The following is a 21020-nucleotide window of genomic DNA, read 5'->3' on the forward strand; positions in this document are numbered from 1 at the left end:
AATAGATAAAAAGCACTGAATGAGAAGCTGTGTCCAAACTTTTGACTGGTGGTGTATATCCAGTGTTGCTAAAGGCTAATGCAGGTTTTAGACTTTGTCGGTCTTCAATAACAAAAAAGCCACAGCATGGCCAAATTGTGCCATTTTTCGCTAGGATTGTGTCTGGATGCTGCCATAATTTAGTGATTTTCCTAACTACCTGTGACTGAGTTCAACTCTGCATTAGGATTTATGATACCAGTTAAAACCATAAACATGTGCATTCATGTACACACCAGCTCACAGGTGTTTCTCACTTTATTTTGTTCCTTTTTCTATAATAACTGCAATGTCCAGCTTCAGCAGCTTGCAAAGTGTACTGTTAACTTTCATTTTATATTTTCACTTTTTACTTTGGCCAGAACATAGAGTAGATCCATGCCATATTGTAGCGTTTTTCCATTTCTTTGCAGATGTATACCCAGACACTTGTCTGTGCTGTTCTGAATAAACAGACTTTGATGATGGCAAATGAGGCGTTCTCACACTTGGCTTTACCAATCTAGTACCTGGTCTTAAAATTTCGAGCACTGTTCAAGTGTGGCACGCATACGCACTCACACACTTACAGAATATACACATAGACAGAATACCCAGTTATATCCTCTTGGTGAGGGAGTGAGAGAGTTACATGAAGTGGCTCTTACTCTTGTTATTATTGTTCACAGTGAAAGAATGTCTCGCTCTGAGCCCAGGAAACCATTAAATTTTCCACAGAGAAGAAGAAAGAAGAAGTGAGTAAAATGAGTGAAAAGAGGAGGAAGAGGACAGATGGAGAAGAAAAAAAAAGGAGTGACAAAATGTGTGCCAAATGAGAAAAGGAGGCAAGATAAAAAGGATTATTCGTTTCCTGGCGGTACTTCTCTGACTTTTTAAAGAGCCCTTTTGCGGCAGCTGCACCAACTCGACTCCTCCTCGCTCACAAACAACAAACACTGTCAGGGAGCCGGTCAGTTCTCTAGCAACGGCCAGCAGTTTTCCACACGGCCCAAGCTTTTGAATTCAGTGGACCTGAAATTAATCCATCCAGGTGTCAGCCACTGTGTAGAAGAATATGTTAGAATAGAACTGATGAAAGAATTTGATGTTGGTTTCAGGCCGTTGCTGCTATGCTAATGTTTTCCTTAATCAGTGTGTGCCTCCGGGCTTTTCTGTCACCTGCTGCACGAGCTTAGTTCATATGACATCAATTAGACATGACAAAGTGCCTCCCGACACACGGACTGGACCTCATTTTCTCAGGACACATACACACCTGCACGCAGATGTTTTTCAAAGGTAAACAATGATCCAGTCAAAAAAAATGTTTTCATATGCTTAATTTTTTTTTTCTCACCAATTACGGAGTAATAGTTTGAGTAGCTGGGCCAAAAAGAAACATTTTTTTTTTTAGAATCACTTTGGTGCCATCTATAACCAAAAATATATATTAATGTAATGAATCTGCCTTCAAACAGCCTGTCTTCTCTTCAGGTACGCAGTGGCAGGTTATGACATGCTAAAAGGCTCCAAGCTACTGCTATCAGGACTCTGCATGCATGTTATTTTCACTCAAGGGGCCCAATCAGACTGTGTGTTGTGTGTACGTGTGTGACCTCACATTCTCTGTGTGACTTGTTGAACATCTGGGCAGATGAAGAGTGACAGTGAGTGAATTTGAGGCATCTAGAGGTGGGTTATTTTCGCACAGACCCTCATCCCTGTGTATCATGCTACAGTATGCGGCTTTGTTTTTGGGAACCAATGGATTTGTTCTTGAGGGCATTGCTTTCTTATGTATTTTTGTTTATTTTTGTTGTGCTCCCGGCATAAACATCGTCCTGCTTTGGTAGATTTCACTGAGTTATATTGAAAAGGTTTGCAGTGAACAGCGGTGTTTATGTGCAACTGTCTGCGATTCACATGCTACAGGTCCAGGCACAGTACAGCCACCCCCCCTTTCTTCTCTTTCTTTCCCTCTTTTTGTTTCCATTCTTCTTTCAGCAACTGTTCAAGAAACCTAGCCACCATGCTGGTTGGGATGAAAGATTGATAGAGAGGGAAGGGATCGGAACGAAGAAACTTTCAACTGATTCAATTCAGAGATAAAAACATGGCAATGCATATTTGTTCATTTGATGTTATTACAGGCAAGAGTAATATCTATTTTTGTTGCAGTTAAGATCCCATTTCTGTACTTGTAATCTACATGCTTGATGTAGGAAGTCCGATGGCTCATACAGGCATGGTGTAAAGTTATGGTGGGCAGTGCAATGCAACATAGAATGGCCTTTTTCATGTGTTCTGTAATAGTTTTATTTCTTCTCTTTCTCCTTGGAGAGTGTTCTTTTCCTCAAATGAAGCAATATACATTTGGTTTGTAGAAGGTATTCATTCTGCTACGCCAGCAGCACTACCTTCCAGCAATCCTCACGTTGAAAACCTGTGCCCATCAAAATAAGATCAAACCCAACCGGGCCCATTTTCACCCTCTCTGTGAAATTTAAAAGCTAAAGCATAACCCTTGTTGCTGCCTTGCAGCTCTCCCCTCCCCCTGTCTTAAATTGGAGCCTTTCTGACAGAAACAGCGTTGTTTGATTTAGCTCGAAAGGAGACCACCAACAGTGCACCTCTCAGCAGAAACATTTGTTTAAAGTTTTGATAATTTTTCTTCTCTTTCATGCCTCATCATCATCCCCCCTCCTCTGTCTTGCCACAGTTGTGTTTTTAACAAATCATTAACAGGTTACAGCATGGTCTGAGGGCAACCAGTGCTTGGCACCCCCTAGGAGGAGCGCTGACAGGGTGAGGGTCTGAGGGAGCAGAGTTCAAGAGGTCAGGTCAGGCGATTCAGTTGTACTGCTGGTGGAAGGATAGAGTTGGGGGAAGGAGGGTATGAACAAGGGGGAGGTGTGAAAGTCACAAGGGCAAAAATGAGAGTTTAGAGATGGTGTCATGCTGAGCAGATCCAGAGCCCTCTAGCTGCCAGCCTGAGGTGTTTGCCTTGCCATTAACTTCACCACTATTTATTTTCAAACCTGCTGCAGCTGCGCCACTTTGTCTGAAACGCCTGGTTTCTTCTTGGCAAGGGAATGCATTCAGATCTTTGATAAGCACTACTGGACGGAATGAGCTGCTCTCATAAAGGCAGCGAGACGTGTAGACTTTGTGGGTGGAGGTCTTGGGCTTGGTCTTGCAGTTAGAAGTCTGAGGTGGGGTTTTAAGACCAAGATTAGGGGCTGCGGCTTTGACTACAAGTCAGTAATCTGTGATCTGTGTCAGACAGGCATAACAGCTCGCCTGCCCATAAAGGCCAGAGGAGATAAAGAGATAAAAGTGCCCAGTCTGTGAGCTGATGCCCATAAAAGCGCTGCCATTGGTTCTCTAGGGCTTCGTCGAAATGTGATCCTGTAAAAATATTTTCTCCTCATTAACCTGTCATCCGTGGAGCCGTGACACATAGCCCAGTGAGGGAGTGCTGGGTGGAAGGGATAGTGGGGGTTGTCTTGGGGCCCAAGAGGGAGGCTTACCAGCCTGGCTGCTTTATTTGAAGGTTGTCCTGTGGTAATGTGTTGAGTAGGGTGAAAAGGCCTTGGTGGGCCCCGCGTGTTTAAACAGCAGCAGTTAGCATAAATCTCCCCAAACGTAGACTCCAGACATGATAGAGCCCTCACACACAGACCTCAACACACAGATATACACACACATGCATATGTGCACGCTGCCACAGACTGTGCTGAAGGTCTGCCTATATGGGCCACTATTCTGAGCTTGTTTGGACTTGTCTTTCAGTGATGCTGTTCATCCAGCCCGCTTTCGGGGTATTTGTCTAGCTGCATGTGTGTTTCTGTGAGCTGCGCTGTTTACATGTGTCCATCAGCAGCCAGAGGCCCCCTGGCCATGCCCCCTTGTCTGGGCAGAATGTATGTGTGTCAACAGACTGAGGACGATAAAGGGGATGTATTGTGAGAGCTATATGTTTGGGAGAGAGTATGGATGTAGGGATCATGGCCTGTGTTTATTGGTTTTTGGCAAAGGCTGCCTGAGTGTGACCCTGGGTCAGAGTGCTGGCGCAGGCCAACCCAAGTTAGGTCTGCCTGGCTCTGGGTCACACTAGGCCTCTTTGTATACCCTCCAAATTCAGGCTTTTTCTGGGTGTCAGCCAGCTGAATAAAATACTGTGGAGAGTCCACAAATGTGACATGTTGTGACCGTATTTGTCTGTTTGGGTCAAATGTCCATTTCTTTCTGAGAGTGCTTGACCAATATATAATCCCGACATAATATCCCATTCACTATTGTGTTCATGCTTGACCTACTATATTATATAAAACAGACTCCTTTTTGTATTGCATGTTATTTTTGGATAATGTGTCTTTTGCCAGAGCCAAACAGGGCAAGGTCTAGCATTAGTGACCTCATCTATTCTGTGACCACCCTTACATCACACTCTTGGAGCCATTCAGTCTCATGCTGAGGTAGGTGTTATCTGTTGACCAACAGATTACCATATAACTTAATGCTCTGTCTTTTAGCTGTACTGATAGTGTTCATGAGAATGGACTCATTGAAAGTGCATTAAGACACACACTACACAGTGCCTGGCTTGTGCACACACAAGCATACGGTGATATCTCAGCCGAGCCAGGGTGTATTAAAACCCAAATGGAGATATGAGCAGGAAATCAGCTGCAGATGTGGGTGTAAAGTAGTGCAGATGGAGGCAGGGAAGCCCTCTTACTAGGACACTAAGTCCACCTCCTGCCTTTTGGTGTGGCAAGCCTGAAAGAGGATCACTTTGAACCATGACACTGCTGTGCGACTGCAAAGAAGCCCATGATCTCATCCTCAGCATGTGATAATACCTTAGCATGTGAGCAGATTGGTGCATTTTATTCTATTGGGGGTAATATTCCAAGCAAACCCACTTTACTGTTTCCACAAGCATAAGACATCTCACTTCATATGCTCCAGTGGATGTGTCGTGAGACAGACTGGACTGATGTTTTTTTTTCTATTACAAATGTTAAAACTTTAATGAGCTATACTCAGTCAGAATTTGAGTGTTGTGAATGTGTTTTGCTTGATGAATTGAGTGTTTTACATTTTTTTGACAACCCGGGGATATAAAGGAGACTTCTTTGTTTGATAGAAGTTGTCTCTACTCTCCACACAGCAAATTCATTTGTCTGCTTCCTCGTCAGACGGGGAGGAAGAAAAGAAACAGAAGGCAAAAGAGGTGTAGATTTTCATGAGGATTCCTTGGCTGCAGTGAAGCACTCCATTTATGGGTCTGATTAATTGCTTTTCATATAAATCATAGGTATGGGCCTGGGGCTTTGCTGCCTATCTTGAGGTGTGTGAGAAACAAAGACAGAAATGGGGAAAAGGTTGCAAAAGAAAGCAGAGGAGCAAGGTGACAGTTACTGTTTGATTTGCTGATTTGGTAATAAAGTTCCCTCTGACAGCAGGACCTCTGCTATCTGTATGTACGTAAAGTCTGTGTGGCCTGAAAAGAATGAGTGATGCCGTGTCACTGAGGGTCTTAGAGTGATAATAGATCCGCAATGTATTGTGTAACTCGAAGTCAAGCCCTGCGGAGATATGTGTTTATTTAGTTTAGATGATTGAGGCTGTGTAATTTACACTGGGGCAGCTTGTTATTCAAATGAGGTTGAGTAATTTTCCTCTCTGCCTTGTTAAAGTTCAGTTCATTGGGAAACCTGCACTGTAGCAGATTGCTTTCCTATAAACAGTGACCCCTGCATGCTCATTAACAAGCATGCTGCATAACAACAGATAAAAATGACTGAGAGCCTTCTCTCACTTGTAAATGTTCGGTCTTCGTTTTGTTAAAGTTCTTCCTCTTTATGTGACTACTGTTGAATGCAGCTCTAAATTTCTCCACTCATCTGTCTGTTTTCATTCATCTCAGTCCCTCCCATATCTCTTTCCAAGCCCTCCTTCTTCATCCTTGGCTTCAAGCGTCCTCTCTCGGTGCGGGCCTCTCCATCCTGGCACTCGGACTGCTCCTATCACTTCCATCAGCTCGCCTCGGTCCATGTCTCAGTGACGTTAAATACCATCCCTTTGCTCATCTGCGCCTAATTTTCTCTCACCACTCCCCGTCTCCTTCCTATCTCCTGCTCATTTCTCACACCTCTGATGGCAGCCAAGTCTACCCACTGACGTTTGGACATGTTTCCCTCTTTCCACACTAGTGTTTTTTGTATCTTCCATCTCTCTCTGTCTCTCTAAATGAGCCTTTCAGTGGTTGTCAGTCATCGGCATCACCTCCATGTCCGCCTGAGGAGCGAAGGATGGAGGGATGGTGACGGATTGGTTTGTGTGGGAGAATTTAAACAGTTACAAAGGGAGTAGCAGGGCCTCTGAAGACGGGAGGACCGACCAAAATTAAAAGATTTTCTTCGTCTGGGAAGCCTTATTCTGGGCCACCACAGGCATCCGTCAAGCAAAAAACATACATCTATACACACACACAAATCTTATCACATGGCTTTCTGGCAATTTACAGATCCCCGCCCTCCCTTTCTGTGGCCTCTTTACGCCACTTGCTGAGCTAACAGCCACTCAGGAACATAGATTTGTACTAATAGACCATTTCAGTTCCAGCTATTAGATTGGCTGTTGTACTCCACAGTCAGTCTTCTCTCTCTCTCAAGAATCTAAGTTTCAGGAAACCATTACTGCGTTCTCTACTGGTATGAGTAACTGCTAGATAAAGAGATGGATACTGTGAGCGAGCTGACGCAGAAGCAGAAAACGCAAAGCTGAGACTGAGCCAAGGAAGCTGCAGGGGTAGCTGTGAATTACAGGGCTTTCAGGCCAACCTGTGGAAGCAAAAATAAGGGAGAAGATAAAGAAAGTCAGTGGCGAGCTCAGTCTTCACATTCAATCCAATAAATAAAAGAAGTTGACAGATAAGTGGTGGCAAACCAAGCTTTTCTTTTTCCTCTTTCTTCGTTTCTCTCTCCTCTGTCCAGACCACTAATAGCTGTGTCCTCTCATACTCTTCATCCTTTCTCCTTTTCAAGGGGGGGAATTGAGGAATTGTGCCTGTGCCATGACCAGACTCTGTGTCTCCTTTTGGTTAGATGGGCCGCTCAGTCTGAAGCTTTACAGCGCAGGGCTGCGTATATCATTTTCAAATGTAAACACAAAATACAGGCTTGCAGAAATCAGGAATCCACTTTATTTCTATTACAAATACAAGGTGCAGACTCAAAAACACAACTCCTTTTGCGCACCGAATAACAATCCATTGGCCCGTCCTTGTGTTTTCATTCTTCGATCCAACTTTTTCTCTTTTAAGCCTCTGTTTCTGCTTCGTTTCTTCCGTCCTTCTACGCTTTCAGGTTGAGTTGAGGTGTCAGGGTGCAGAAGCCTGTAGCACTAAGTATGTGTGTCTCACTGTGCTTCTACTGCCAGGCAGGTGTGTCTTCTGCATGTAGAGGTGTGTCTCAATGCCATGTTGAAGGAGTCTATAGAGGTGAGGTAGAGTGTGAGAGTGTCAAGCTAATTGCGCTGGCAGTTGTAGGAGGCAGCATCCGATGAGTTTGCGTGTCCATCGCAGCTACGGATGCATAGCATTCCGCCGCCATCCATCTGTTAGCAGAAGCACTTAAAGCATGCGTCTTTTGCTTCATTCTGAATTCCTTTTTCTCTTTGCTGTCCGTATGTTAGGATTGGCTCGTACATTTTTTGCATGAGTGTATAAATTTAGTGATTTCTTTTTTTAGCCGCTTCAGATATTGTGTGCCAGACACAGCTGCAGACGAGCATGCCACATCGACCAATCAGTGTATTCCACAAATTCCTCTGTTTTTTTATTTTATTTTTAAAGCCGTGAATGAGCCCAGTCCACATGCACGGCATCCAGTTCTGCATGTGAAAACAGGCAGCATATTTTCCATATAGGCCCACTGACAGACTGGCTGTGGTCAGAGAGCTTCTATAACAGTATTTTCCAGGGATGGTATTTCCTTTGTCTTGCTTATTTTGAGTTCTTTACGACAACTGTGTTTTTCTGTTCTAAGCTTAATCATTTGGCGCTTTCTGACCTCAGCTGTGTATACAAAGTATGTTTCATAAATGCTTGAGTCTTTGTCCTACAGTTTAATGTCATATAAACTACAAATATTGGTGTGTGTGTGTTGAAACAGTGCAGCGAGCCTGATGCAGGCGCCTGCTTGTTTACAGAGCCTTCTCAGCAGTTTGTATTTGTTTGGAGTTGTGTGATAGAACACAGATCCTTGATAATGGACGCTCCTACTCCTCCTCTCCTTTTCTGTTCATTCAACCTCTTACTCTTTTTTTTTTTTTCTGTGCCTTGCAGCTGTTTTTGTTCAGCTCGGTTTACTTTCCATCCAAAATGTTAGGTCAAATACAGACTTGCACCCATTTCACAAGCATACACTACAATATGCTGGTGTGTTTACGTTTCCTTCTCGGCGCTGCAGACAATGCAACACTCCTGACACAGAGAAGCACAGCTCAAACAAAGAACCTTAACAGAGTTTGATCCAGGTCTCAACCCGCATCCTGACCCCAGGGTTCAGTTTACAACTTGTCAAACTGTTGACTTGATAAGGTCAAAAAGTAAAGCGTGGAAATGGTGTTTCTGTGGTTACACCAAATAGCAAAGTTTTTAGGTTAGTTGATAAAATGTCAGGAAACTTGTGACAAAGTTTAATTTATGGCAAAATATTGAAATGGCAGGAAATTCTTCACCATTTAGGAAGCTGGAATTGTTGATAAATGTTTGGCATTTACGCTGGATAAAACACAGATTGTTCAGCATTGCTGACTTCTTCTCTTTCTTATTCCCCAGGGGCAGTACCGGCCTTCAGACCTCCTGTGCCCAGAAACCTATGTCTGGGTACCAATAGAGCGATGCGTACCCCACCTCGAGAACTCTCGCTATGCTCGCTTCAACCAGGATCCTGATGCAGGTACAACAAAAACGCTCCAACTCCACTATTATCCCACTTGTTTAACCCTCTGAACCCTTAAGCAGCTTCAGGGCGTTTTTTGTTCCTGTCACATTGTTCCTCACTCTGGGCTTATTGTTGACTGCAATACAAAGCCCAACACCTCTATGGAAACGGCACATCTATGGCTACATGTAGCAAGAGCTCAGAAATGTACAACATTCTTCTAAAAGTCCACAGGTGTTACTAATACTGGGGAAAAGTGGTGCTTCTACATACCATACGTTTTACTACTTATATTTTTACAACTTCTATAAACCAGGCATTTTTCTCACCCGTCTGAACATCAATTCTAGAAAGATATTTCACTCTACTGACAACTTGCTAGTATGTTTTCAAGTATGTTTTATTTTCCTCTCAGTCTGTCTTTTCTTCACCTCTCTGCTCTCTGTAAACACAGCCTGCAGTTTACATGAAGAGTCACTGAATATTTGTCATATCACAGTTGGTCACAGAAGAGTCACCCGTGGTTTCTCAGTTGATCTGAGGAGAGCAGAATCTTCAGTTCGTTCCAGGATCTGGTGCAAACAGTTTATTTTTGGTACAGCGATTTTGATGAAATATTACAGTTTTTATTACAGTTTTTAGTTTGAAGACCATCTGACAGTTGGAAATTTCTCAATCCTTTCCCCTTTCACAGTTTCTGGCTATGATAATTAAGATGATTTATTTTTTAGATATCTTTACAACTCATAGGTGGACTTTAAGGTTCAGATGGTTAAGATATTTGGTGTCTGAAACTAGAGGGAACAGCATTTTCCCCATAGATTTACATACATTTCTAACATTACAAGCATACTGACCTGCTACTGCAAGCTTGGTCTTGAGTTTTCTGTTTTGTTTTTTTTGTACATACTTTTCCAGATGAATCCATGAACTTTGTGTTAACATCTGATCAGGTTTCACTGTGATGTTATATTAAAAACTGTGGGTTTTCTTCAAAGCAGCGCACAGTTGCTGAACAGGGGTAAACAGGAGGCCTTCTCTCCCCACAATCCTTTAGCACAGCTAGAGCAGAGCCAACTTTGTCATTATGGTAGAACCTTGTTGTCTTTAAGTGAATAGTGATATCGTTGGTAATAAACTGCCCACACTAGGTAGACTGGCAGACGCCCACTGCCTGAACTGGCGCAATAAGAGATGAGTGTTTTATGTGAGTTTGTAAGTTTTGAAAAAAGGTTTTTGAATGATTTGAGGTGCATAGCCAGAAGGAATAATACATTTTTTTGCATCTGTCTGCCTCTGCTCACTCTCCTGTGATGGGTCTATTTGTCTGTGAACATTTCATTCAGACTGACACAGTCCAGTGGGTATACTGCTTAGCTTTGAAAGGTAAACACACCAATCTAAAATAATGTTTACTGTACACTGCGTTATAAAAAACGTTATAGGAAATGGCTAACGATTGTTGGCATGTGTGAAAGTTGTGCACGTATCCAAACATCCATACATAATCTGAGTTGTTGAGTGTACAGAGGCCAGCCATCTCCGGTTCACGCTTCCTCATTAATCTGCATCACCAAACAGGCACCAGACAGGAAAGAGCCACTGATCAACAGTAATTGGGTATATGAGAGGACAAGAATTTGATTGTCAAACAGACCAGGACTGATACATCAGGAGTACAAGAGGCAGTAATAGAAGAATGGATGCAGGAAGAGACAGGGGGGGGACATGCGATAAAAATGGTTTTATGGCAAAGGGAAATGAAGTGGCTGTATGCTGGCACCAGAAAAGAGAGAAGTACAGTAAATTGGAAGATGGATTGATGTGGAGGAGGAAGCAGGAATATATGGATGTGGAGAGACAAAAGTAAGGCTTTGTTGTAGTGAGGTCATTCTTGGGCTTGGTGCCATGCACAGAGGTGAAAGCCAACGTAAATGATGAACTTCAAAGTAAAAGTGTTCTCCTGCTAAGAGCACAGTGCCCACATGCCTTCTTCCTCTGTCCCCCATATCAGGAGTCGGATTGTGTGACGAGATGAAGTTTGTGGGCATTGAGTTCACTCATTGCTAATTTAGTGGCTGGCTTTAGTCGTTGAATTAAGTGTTGGTGAAAGCACCACACCCATGAGAACTAAAGGGCATTTTATAGGCCATTAGTTGGCTGCTCATTTACAACACTTTCATTAACAGCTTAGTCAGTGGTAGGTCTGACCTTTTCTTGTCAATCTTGCCACTAATCCCTGAGTAGGCACAAATTACTGAGGGCAAAATAGAGGTCTCGCAGTTGGCAATTTTCACTGTGGCCAGTGTATGTTTGTGTGTCTGTGGTTCTTGTGGTGCCTCCATTCCTGAGTGGACTGTTGATCTTGGACAGGGCTGGGCATTTTTTCAGGCCTAGCTGTCCAAACGCAGTGTCATTACATTTCAGAGCTAGCGGTCTTGATGGTTACTTTCGGGTCTGTTGCCAAGCTATGCGATTATACTGCGAATAATGAGGGTCTGTGCCAGACTAATGGTTGCATGGAGGTTTCCGTCTTTGTCAGAAAAAACAGCCAGTGGTCAGCCAGTCACCAGGTCAGCCTGCCCTGCCCTGTGTGGCTGTCAGTGTAGTAGCATGGCACACTGTCAGGGTCTGCGGCCGAGTCCTAATTTGCAGTTTGCTAATGTGTGGCTTGTTTTTGGCCTAAGTAAAGACATGTTGATATTTGGTTTAAAGTCTTGGGGAAGTCCTGACTGTGTGCAATGATGTGAGAGTCTCACATGTGTCTTTTAGGGACTGACTATCCATTGCAGTTTAATTAACTGAGCTGCAGTGGGCACACATTGAATCAGTTGTGCCAGTGTAGTTGCGGGTATCAGGGTGTGAACACAGGACCTCTGGAGGTGTCTTGTCATTTCTGGCTCTTGGACACTGGTAATATATCCTTTGGGTCCTGTAGTTTATGGGGTGGAACCTCTGTGGATCAGGCTTGTTTCAGTGTACTCCTGGATGCTTGATTGGATTAGGACCTGGGGGTTTGCAGGCCAGGTCAACGTCTCAGGCTTTTTGTGGTGTTTTTGAATTGTTTTTGTGGTGTGGCAGGGCATATTGTTCTGCTGGAGGAGGCCACTGCTGTCAATGAGTAAAGTTGCCGTGACGGGTGTACTTGGTCTGCAACAATATTCAGGTGGGAAGTACTGAACGTACACACTGTAGCAAGATGAACAATATTATTGACCTTATCTGTCAGTTTTATGTTATTGCATGTCAGCAAAACATGGTAGAGGACAAGATTAGTTTTAAATATTTTTACACAACTCTTAAAACTGGACAGAATCTGTTACTAGTATTGAAAAGATGGTTTATTTGTTCATTGATCCAAATAGGAAATGCTCTATAAGTTGTGGTAGCAATTTGTTGAATGAATGATTATTTTCTGTATCTTGGAAAGTCATTGATGAACTGTCAAAATTAAGCATACCAAACGAACAGTTGCACATACAGTACAATCTCCAGTCATGTCATATGACAATATACCTTTCCATTCTTGAACCTGAGAGAAAAAGTTCTTGGTCAAAATATAAAAAAGAAAAAAATGGCCAATATTCATTTTCACTGAGACTTTTAGCAAGACAACTCTGTCTTGTTGTAAGGTCCTACCTCAAGCTCCAAGCCTCAGCCAAGATCAGTGGGAGCTAGTGTGCTCAGTGAGACTGTAAGAGTGACCCGGTTACACTGCTGTCCTAATGAGGTGTGTAAAGACAGCTAATCTAAAGTTTACGCTCCTCACTCCACAACAGACTTACATTGATTACATGCCGGTTGCTGACACATTGAGGACTCTAGGGTCTCGTTGCAGCTTCTCACAAATGTACATGACTTGTGTGCACACTCATGCAGACACATGCACTGTGCACACCACATATGTAGTATCTCTCACACACTTACAATCAGTGTTTGCTTGACAGAGAGAGAAGTAGGGGCATTGGCCGCTGAGCAGTATAAACATTTGTAAAAATGTGTGACCCAAGTACTCACCCTCTGGACCTTAAGTGCGTCTGGCAGGCGCCAACCCACACGTACTTGAAATCTGTATTGCATACACACACTTACAGGGATTTGTAGTGCACAAAATGCCATCTGATATCTCCGTTTTCTTGTTCTCTTGATTTTATTACACCTCTGACACACGCATTCACTTTAAATGAAACTGAGTGACTCAGTTCCACACTATCTGTACTTTTAGCCCAGCAAAGTTGGCGGAAGATACAGAACTACTCTGATAGCACCCGCCCATTACCCCCAAGCCTCTAGCCTTCTACACTTTATTTCTAGCTTTTGCATTATACACTTTGATATCTTGTCTCACTGTCAGAGCCACTCTTCTCTTGCTCTTCACTAGGCTTTCTGCTCCTCAGCCTTGACAGATGCTAATGTTCCCATTCAGAATAGAGCAGAGATTGCGTTTCTCTGTCTTCTGTGTTATAACGCAGGAAGAACTTTTTTTTTTTTCCGGATCTCGCCTTTACTGCTGAAGAATGTTTCCCTCATTTTAATAACAATAATAATAATAATAATAATATCCTTTTAACTTCAGGAAAATCTCTCGTTGCTTTCTTTACTTTGGAGGTCAAAATGCACGGTCGGCTACAAAGATTCAAGGTCTCACTTCAACACAAAGGCTTGAACCCAGGTCTTCCAGTCAAAGAGAAGTCTTCTCACATCCTACAATGCCATTTTGGCCTTTCTCTTTTCAAACCGAAGCCCTATTTTGGATTTGTTACATTGGGTCACAGGATGTGGTCATAACCTGATGGCCTGCCTTTGACCAGCATCCGGTGTTAAGCATGTGTTTTGAAATTTTGAGATGGATGGGAAGAGAGAGCAGAACGTGGCGAGGTGTTAAGGCCCAGAACCTTAGCGCTGACCCTCTCACTCCCTGACCGACCTTCACCACTCCTCTTCCCTCTGACCCTTGAACTCCAACCCGAAGGAGCTGTGACCTCAGAGCGGCATGTCACTGAACGTCCGGTGGACCTGACAGAAACAGGGTCTGGAGCTACTCAAAATGAGAAGAGGCACTGAACTGAATGAAGAAGAAAAGGAAAGTTGTTTATGTGAGGAGCGGATGTTTGGATTGCCTTGAGTAAGAGAGAAAAATGAGGCCTCTGGTCAGTATTACTGCTACAGTTAATAGACCATCTTAAAGCTCCATGGTACTGTCCACTGTGTTCTGTAAAACGTTCACTCCTTAATATCTTCACAAGGCGACAGTGTTGCACAAGAGTAACTCTGCGTAACTTGTGTAAGTGGGCTGTCACCCTGATGGAGAACATAAGGAGACGCATAGTCCAAAGGCCTGAAGGAAGATTAAATTAGGAAGCGTCAGACGTTTAAATATTTTCACTTTCATCCCATCTAGACGCATTCATTCTTCATGCACCAAAATGTTGTGGAAGTTGCGTAACATGTTTACATCTTTTAACATCTATTTCCCCCACACGGTGAGACTTTAACATACTGCTGATTTTCCTCATTTAAAAGTTTATATCAACCATTCTTCAATTATGTGACTCAGCATTTTTTTGAGAAGGGGGAAAACACGGTGGTTAGGGCATTACTGAGCAGGGAAATGAGACTAATAAATAAAACATGAGTCCACAGTGTGGCTTCAGAACTGTAGCTGAAGTATGAAAATATCTTTATGGAGATGGGGGTGTGAGAGCTAAGGAGCTTCAGGGCTTCATGCTTCTACACAGCTCTCTTCTTTCCTTTGGCCTGCTTTTCTGGTAGTGTCTGTGAAAGTATGAACATAGTTGGGACATTCACTTATTGCATATCTACATCAACACAGGTGTTATATTTTTGGTAGGATATCAAAATTTGCCTGTGCTTCTGATTGACTCATTGTCTGTTTCAGTGATAATGAAGTCCAGTAACGTTTTAACCAATTATAACAGCTCAGTTAGTAAACTTATGAGTGGTGAATTAAAAGTTCAGATGTGCATTTAAAAATCAAAAAATGTGCCTCATTTAAGTTTGGCTGGCATCCTCATTATAGTAGTCTTCCTGTGCAGTGATGCACATCGCAACACCACAACTTTATCAGAACTTTTTGATCAGCTTGTATATTGCCCTTAACAAGTTGATCACATCCACTCATGTCCAATCGTCCAAGGTCCTGTTGGAGTGCCTTTGAGTTCTTCGCTTTTAGAGAAAGGATGTTTGTAGCAACGCAGAAAACTTTTTAATTTTTTCTCTGTACCGTCTTGTTTTTTCAGTTGTTAGGGAGATTAGGCTGGATTTGGCAGAACTATGGCGAATCTTTTGCGAAATGCCAAAAATATGTGCACTCGCATCATTAGTACCACCTGAGAGCTCAGCTGTTAGCCACATGGATGTTGTCAGGGGGACTGCTGGTGAATGAGAAGCCCTGAGCTCCATTAATACCACATCTTACTGCTGCTGTTTGACTAATGTGTCGTCATGAGCCTGGCAAGTGAGGCCTCTCCACTCTGCCACCTGGCCTGAAGTTTATCTTCATCTTCTTCTCCTTAGATAGGCCAGATCAGTTTCTTCACACAAGACGGGTTGAATGGATGAAATGCTGTGCGCAGACTATGTAGGGGATGTGCATTTCACATGGCAGCATATACACCTATATTAAAGTCATTTTGCAATTAGTGAAACTGCAGAATGCTTGGAGAAGATGAGCTAAGGGAATATGTTAAAGCAATTTAGGAGTGTAATTAGATTGACCAGAGAGTTGGCCAATATAGAAGTTTGCAAACATGTAGAAGACTTACATTGCACAGTTGATATTTTTGTCAAATCTCTGACAGATCCTGTGACCATTGCTCCTGCTGGCACTAGTACCAGAAGCTGCTACCCCTGATGTAACTTCAGCTGTGTACTGCAGTAAACAAACCTTTTATCATTCTCACACATCCCATCCGGGAACATAATCCTCTTGTCTAAAATGATCTCTCCACATGACCACATTTTTGTTACAGATGAAGAAGTGAAGTCCTGACTCTCACGAAACCCACCCAGGCTCCAAAGCTGGTTCTGGAGTGGACTCATTGTCCTGACAGATTGGAGTTTGTGCAACCAGTATACACTATAATTCACTATGAGGAAAAAATTGTGAAATGTGACAAAAACTCAGGCTGACTCACTAAATAACAGACTGTTGCACAGTGCGCTGAGGCAGAGTTGACCTGCTTATATGACACAGTGATATTTTAAGAGGGCTGTGCAAACAATCTAGCTTTTTATCAGAATTTCTGCCTTTGTCTCATTAAACATATAATAAATTATTAGCTTCCAGTGATGACTATAAGTAAAGGAGTCTTCATTTTCTTTTTTAAAATGCGTAGTGGAGAGAGACATGAATGCAGATAGTTGGAAATGGAACCAGAGACTCGCTGCTCAAAGTGTTTGTGCCCATGAAGTATGCACCCTAACTACTCAACTAACCGTTCGCGTGAGTCTTTATCTACTTTCTATAATAGGAAGTCACAGAGTGCTCACGATGGATTTTTAGACCTACTTGCATTAATACCTGCGTACAGTATATTTGGACTAGCGTGGCTCTGTTTTTGCTGCCTGCTGCGCTACCCCTTGCATGTCCTCCTGGCGCCAGCTGTGGGCAGCTTGGCTCAGCCCCTCTCTCCTGGAGGCTGCGGTTTTTGCGTCAGAACGGGGGTCAACATTTTTTCACCCTTTTTTTCCATCCGACTCTCCAGAGGACCATTCTTAGCTTCTGAACACGCACACACTTTTGAGATTAGCACTGTTTTTACTGGTCTGATGGGAGCTGGCAGTGTATGACACAGGACCTAATGAGATGCTGAGTTTGGCAAGGCAGCAGGGAGCGAGGCCCTGTAAACAAGGCCAACTAACTAGCCTGCTCACGCACCACCGTGACTCCAGGTTTAGGGCACGGAGGAATTACATCTGAGGGGGGAAAATGCTTTCTGCTCCTCCAGCAGCTTCTCGGAATAATGGCGTATCCCTGCCAAGTCACTCAAAGGTTAACCCAAATGAGCGAGGGAAAATCAGGACACTGTTTATTGTGTGTGATGTGTCTACACTGGTCCTTATTATATTCCCATATGTGCCTGTATTTGTCCAGGGGATGCTCGGGTGCTGAAGGATGTGGGCCGAGCTCTGGTGCTATACAGACGAACCGTCATGCCCTACGCAGCCTACTCCCGCAAACGCAAGGGCTCGAGCGATGAGTCCGAGGTGCAGCAGTACGCCGGCTTGGTTGGCCAGGACTGTGCTGAAAGGATCTTGCTCTATCGCTCCTGAATGCGCAGCGTCACACCACTACACCTTTTAATATACATAAATACACACTGTCTGTCTGTTTCTGTTTAAATATATCTGTGTGTCTCCTCACTGTCTATGAAAGTGCTTTCTGCTGCCTCTCCCTGTAGTCTCACCACATGCACTACACATGCTGGAACAATGCAGTAGCCAATTACTATCTACTGTATGTATGTAGCCGTTCACCCATTGGCCTCATTCACATTTATTTCATAAGTTAAATTTTATTAGTCAGTGAATCTTGCAGCATTAGTTTATTTTATTTTATTTTTTTGTGCATCCCTTTGCTGGCTTGCTACAGGGACAAGTCCCCTGAATGTTTTTTCATATCTTGTGTCCATACATTTGATTTTTTTCCATTTTTAATCCTGTATGCTTAAATATATGCTGTTTTATTTAGTTCTAAAACCTGTGCATACTAAAAATTGGAGTGTGCATGTGATTATGAGTGCAGAATACAGTATCTGTGAGTGGAAAACCCACTTTGCAAAGGAGCAATTCTGCAGGCAGAAAGCCTCTCAATCCACTTGGAACTCATATCTTTAGTTTAAATAGAAACAATACCACATTATAGAAATAGACAAAAATCCTGCATTTAAATTGAGCTTGCAAAAATGTTATCATAATATATAATGTTGATTTTAATATTTACTGTTAGATAATTTGTACATTTCCTTTGAGGATAAATATAGTTTTATCTTCATTGGAACTTTCCAACAATAATAAAGTCATACCTTTTTATTGGTTATATTTTGTAAAACGTACAATATTTGCCTCTGAATTGTAGTGGAGTAGAAATAGAAAATATCAGAAAAAGAAAATACTCGCATAGAATACAAGTACCCCAAAATTGGACTTAATTACAGTACTTGAGCAAACATACTTAAAGGCTTTACTTCACTGCACTGTGACCTGTTTGTGTAAATCACTGAGCATGTGTTGGATCTCGGATGACATTTATGACAAGCCCCTTCATGATGAATGTTAAGTACTGACATTAATTATATTTCGTGGTTCGTGTTTTTATAAGTGGTGAAAAACAGCACTCTGGCATGTTAAATTATAATATTTCACTTTAGCTTGAAGCAGCCATTCAGCGGTGCTGTTGGTGTTTCACACCATTTGATTAATGACTCAGCAACTATAATTACAACTCAGATTTCCAATCAGGAGCGGCGCTATCAGTCACTGTCCCCGTCTCCAAATTCTATAAAGTCGATTCGACAGAGCAGATGTTAAAGCTGTGAGTGCATGGTGACACTCGAACAAGTATTTTCTCCACCTGCATACACTGTCCTGTGTGCTTGCAGAACAGAAATCCTTTCTTTTTCTCTTCCATGCTGTTGTCTGTGCTCATATCACATGCACATTCCAGTTTTGTTTTTCTATATGCACAGGTTTTGAGATTATTAAACATTTACATGCTAATGTTGTGAAGGAGTGTCTTGAACACAGTTGACAACTCTCCTGTTAACGGACACAATTATGATTCATGTCAGCATTGCCACTTAAAGAGCATGGTCTTTTCTGAATGTACAGTGATTTTGAAGGTGGCTTTCACTTGCTTGCATTACATCCCAACAATTCAGGCTGACTCATATTATACCACAACATTGTAAAAATGTTTTCACTTGAGTCTCTGTGAAGCAAAGAAGCCACTGTTTGCAATGATTTTTGTTATATTTATAGTTTTGTGTGCTTTTCTTTTAATATCGACACTGTTATTTTTGGTTAAACCAAATAAAGGGGTTGTATAGTCTCTCTGCGTGGAGTTGCTGGCTTTTCCTTGCGTGCTAATTAAGCAGCACAACCCTGATTCCACTGGCAGAAGGATTTTGGAAACATGGAAATAATATGTCAAGAGTCCCTTTGCTGGCACAAATGGTGTAAATTTTCACGCATACAGTAGCAAGCTTATATCTTCCAAAACACACGCAGAGATAAGTGCTGTAGTTGGACTTGCTGAATATGAACAAGTAACAGGTGTTAGATATACGAGCTGGCAGAATACAAATTTAAATGGCTTCTTGCCCCCAAGCAGAGTGTCAACAGCAGCCCAGCTCACAGCCAGGGCAGGACTCAGCTGAGCTCCTGTTAGCGGCCGGGCTTCTGCTCTTAAAGCACAGATATATCCTATGTGCTTTTAATAATACAAGATGCAAGGGTCATGACAGCAACTCGGCATCTTAATGCTACTTCTTTAACGAACTGATGTTTTAATATGACTTAGATTATAATCAGAAATTATATGAGGCATCAGTACCGTTGAAGAAATAAAGCTCCCTGCTAAAGCTCACTGTCCTCTCATGAACAGTCATTAGAACTAGATTGAAGAAATTTAGAATTTGCACCCCTTATTCATTTTCTTCTTGTTTACAGACACAAATGGCTGAAATCTGAACACGGATATCGTGCACACAGTGAACCTGACTCTATCCTCCTTTTTTTCTGAGAAATCTATTTGTATTAATACTTAATGCAAAATTGAAATGAAAGTTTTGGATTAAATGTTTCATGACATTTTGCTGACCACCTTTATTGCAATGATGCATTGTTTTTATGTGCAAGACCCGAGTGGTAACCTCCAGGGCTGAAGATGAAAACGGTCCCAAAATTGCAGTTCCTCTATGGGCCACTTGAGGCTGGCTTTTAAAGCAAGTCAATCCCCATAGACCTCCATATTTAAACATCCAGCTTTATAACAGAAATAAACACATTTGGAACCTGGTACAAAAAACTGTTTTGGTCTTAATAGCTAATTTCCCTTTTCGTGACAGCTGCACAGAGGTTGAATTTTTGTATCACTCACCCATTTAGATTAGATAAATGTCTAAAGTCATGCATTATTAAGGATATAGTTGCTGCATCATTACTACTCATGGTCCACATCTTCTCTTGTTTTTGGATTAGCTGGGAGTTAGGAGGAGTCAGGAACTGGCAACATCTGGAAGCAGCGCAATGAGCTTCAAAACCGCTGGTTAGGAAACCTGGAAGTGACATCACAGAGGGTCTGTCCATCTTTATATACAGCCAGTGCTGGGAGAGGTGATGGACATTGCATCCAGTGGTTTCATACACATCAATACACCAACAGATGCAATGGCTCTGCAAATAATTCATGACAAAGGAGAAGGGGGAATTATATATTGTTGGTTGTTCATGTCCTCAGAAATTCCCACTGCAGACCCCAGTATAGGGGGGTCCAGACAAAGATTATTGATATTTAGCGAGCTGGCATATTTAGTATGTGACAGATACAGTCTCTCTCTTTTCGCTGTCCTGTGCACGAGCACAAACATGAACAGGACAAGCTGGGATAGCGTTGTGTGGATCAGTCAGAGCCGCTTTGGTTCCCATTTACAGAGCCAGGGCTGTGGACCAACACCGGATTGTTTTCAGGCCACACACACAGCAGACGACCAGCCAACCGTGAGGTGATATTCGCTGAATTGGACAAAAAGTGTATTGGATTAGAATCCCACAGTCCAGTTTAATGTCTGTGAACAGTGCAGGCAAGGTATCAAGTTGTGGAGTGAAGTCAGCAGCAGACAAAAAAACAATGATGTCAAGTTTGGAGGTGAAACTAAACATACGAGATGATGCCACCACGGTGACCTCAACTTTAGCTGTGCTTTTTAAATCCTCCTGCACACATACATGTAGTACTTAGATAGTTAGCCAAGTTGTGTACACCATATCCAGTTGCATGACTCTCCTGTTCTTCTGGATTCT

General features: G+C 42.6%; 1 protein-coding gene across 3 annotated transcripts in view; it reads left to right on the top strand.

The window, feature by feature from the left end:
- LOC110958113 (arginyl-tRNA--protein transferase 1) overlaps positions 1–19047 on the top strand; it is a 57456-nt gene extending 38409 nt beyond the window's left edge. For all 3 annotated transcript variants that reach the window (XM_022204444.2, XM_022204441.2, XM_022204442.2), the window contains 2 exons: positions 8870–8990; positions 17092–19047. In XM_022204444.2, the coding sequence (XP_022060136.1) occupies positions 8870–8990; positions 17092–17270 (300 nt within the window). In that variant the 3' untranslated portion in view covers positions 17271–19047. The remainder of the gene's footprint in view (positions 1–8869; positions 8991–17091) is intronic.
- Positions 19048–21020: the final 1973 nt, after the last annotated feature.

The sequence above is a fragment of the Acanthochromis polyacanthus genome, chromosome 15 (genome assembly GCF_021347895.1).
Source record: "Acanthochromis polyacanthus isolate Apoly-LR-REF ecotype Palm Island chromosome 15, KAUST_Apoly_ChrSc, whole genome shotgun sequence".
In the NCBI taxonomy this organism is placed as follows: Eukaryota; Metazoa; Chordata; class Actinopteri; family Pomacentridae; genus Acanthochromis; species Acanthochromis polyacanthus.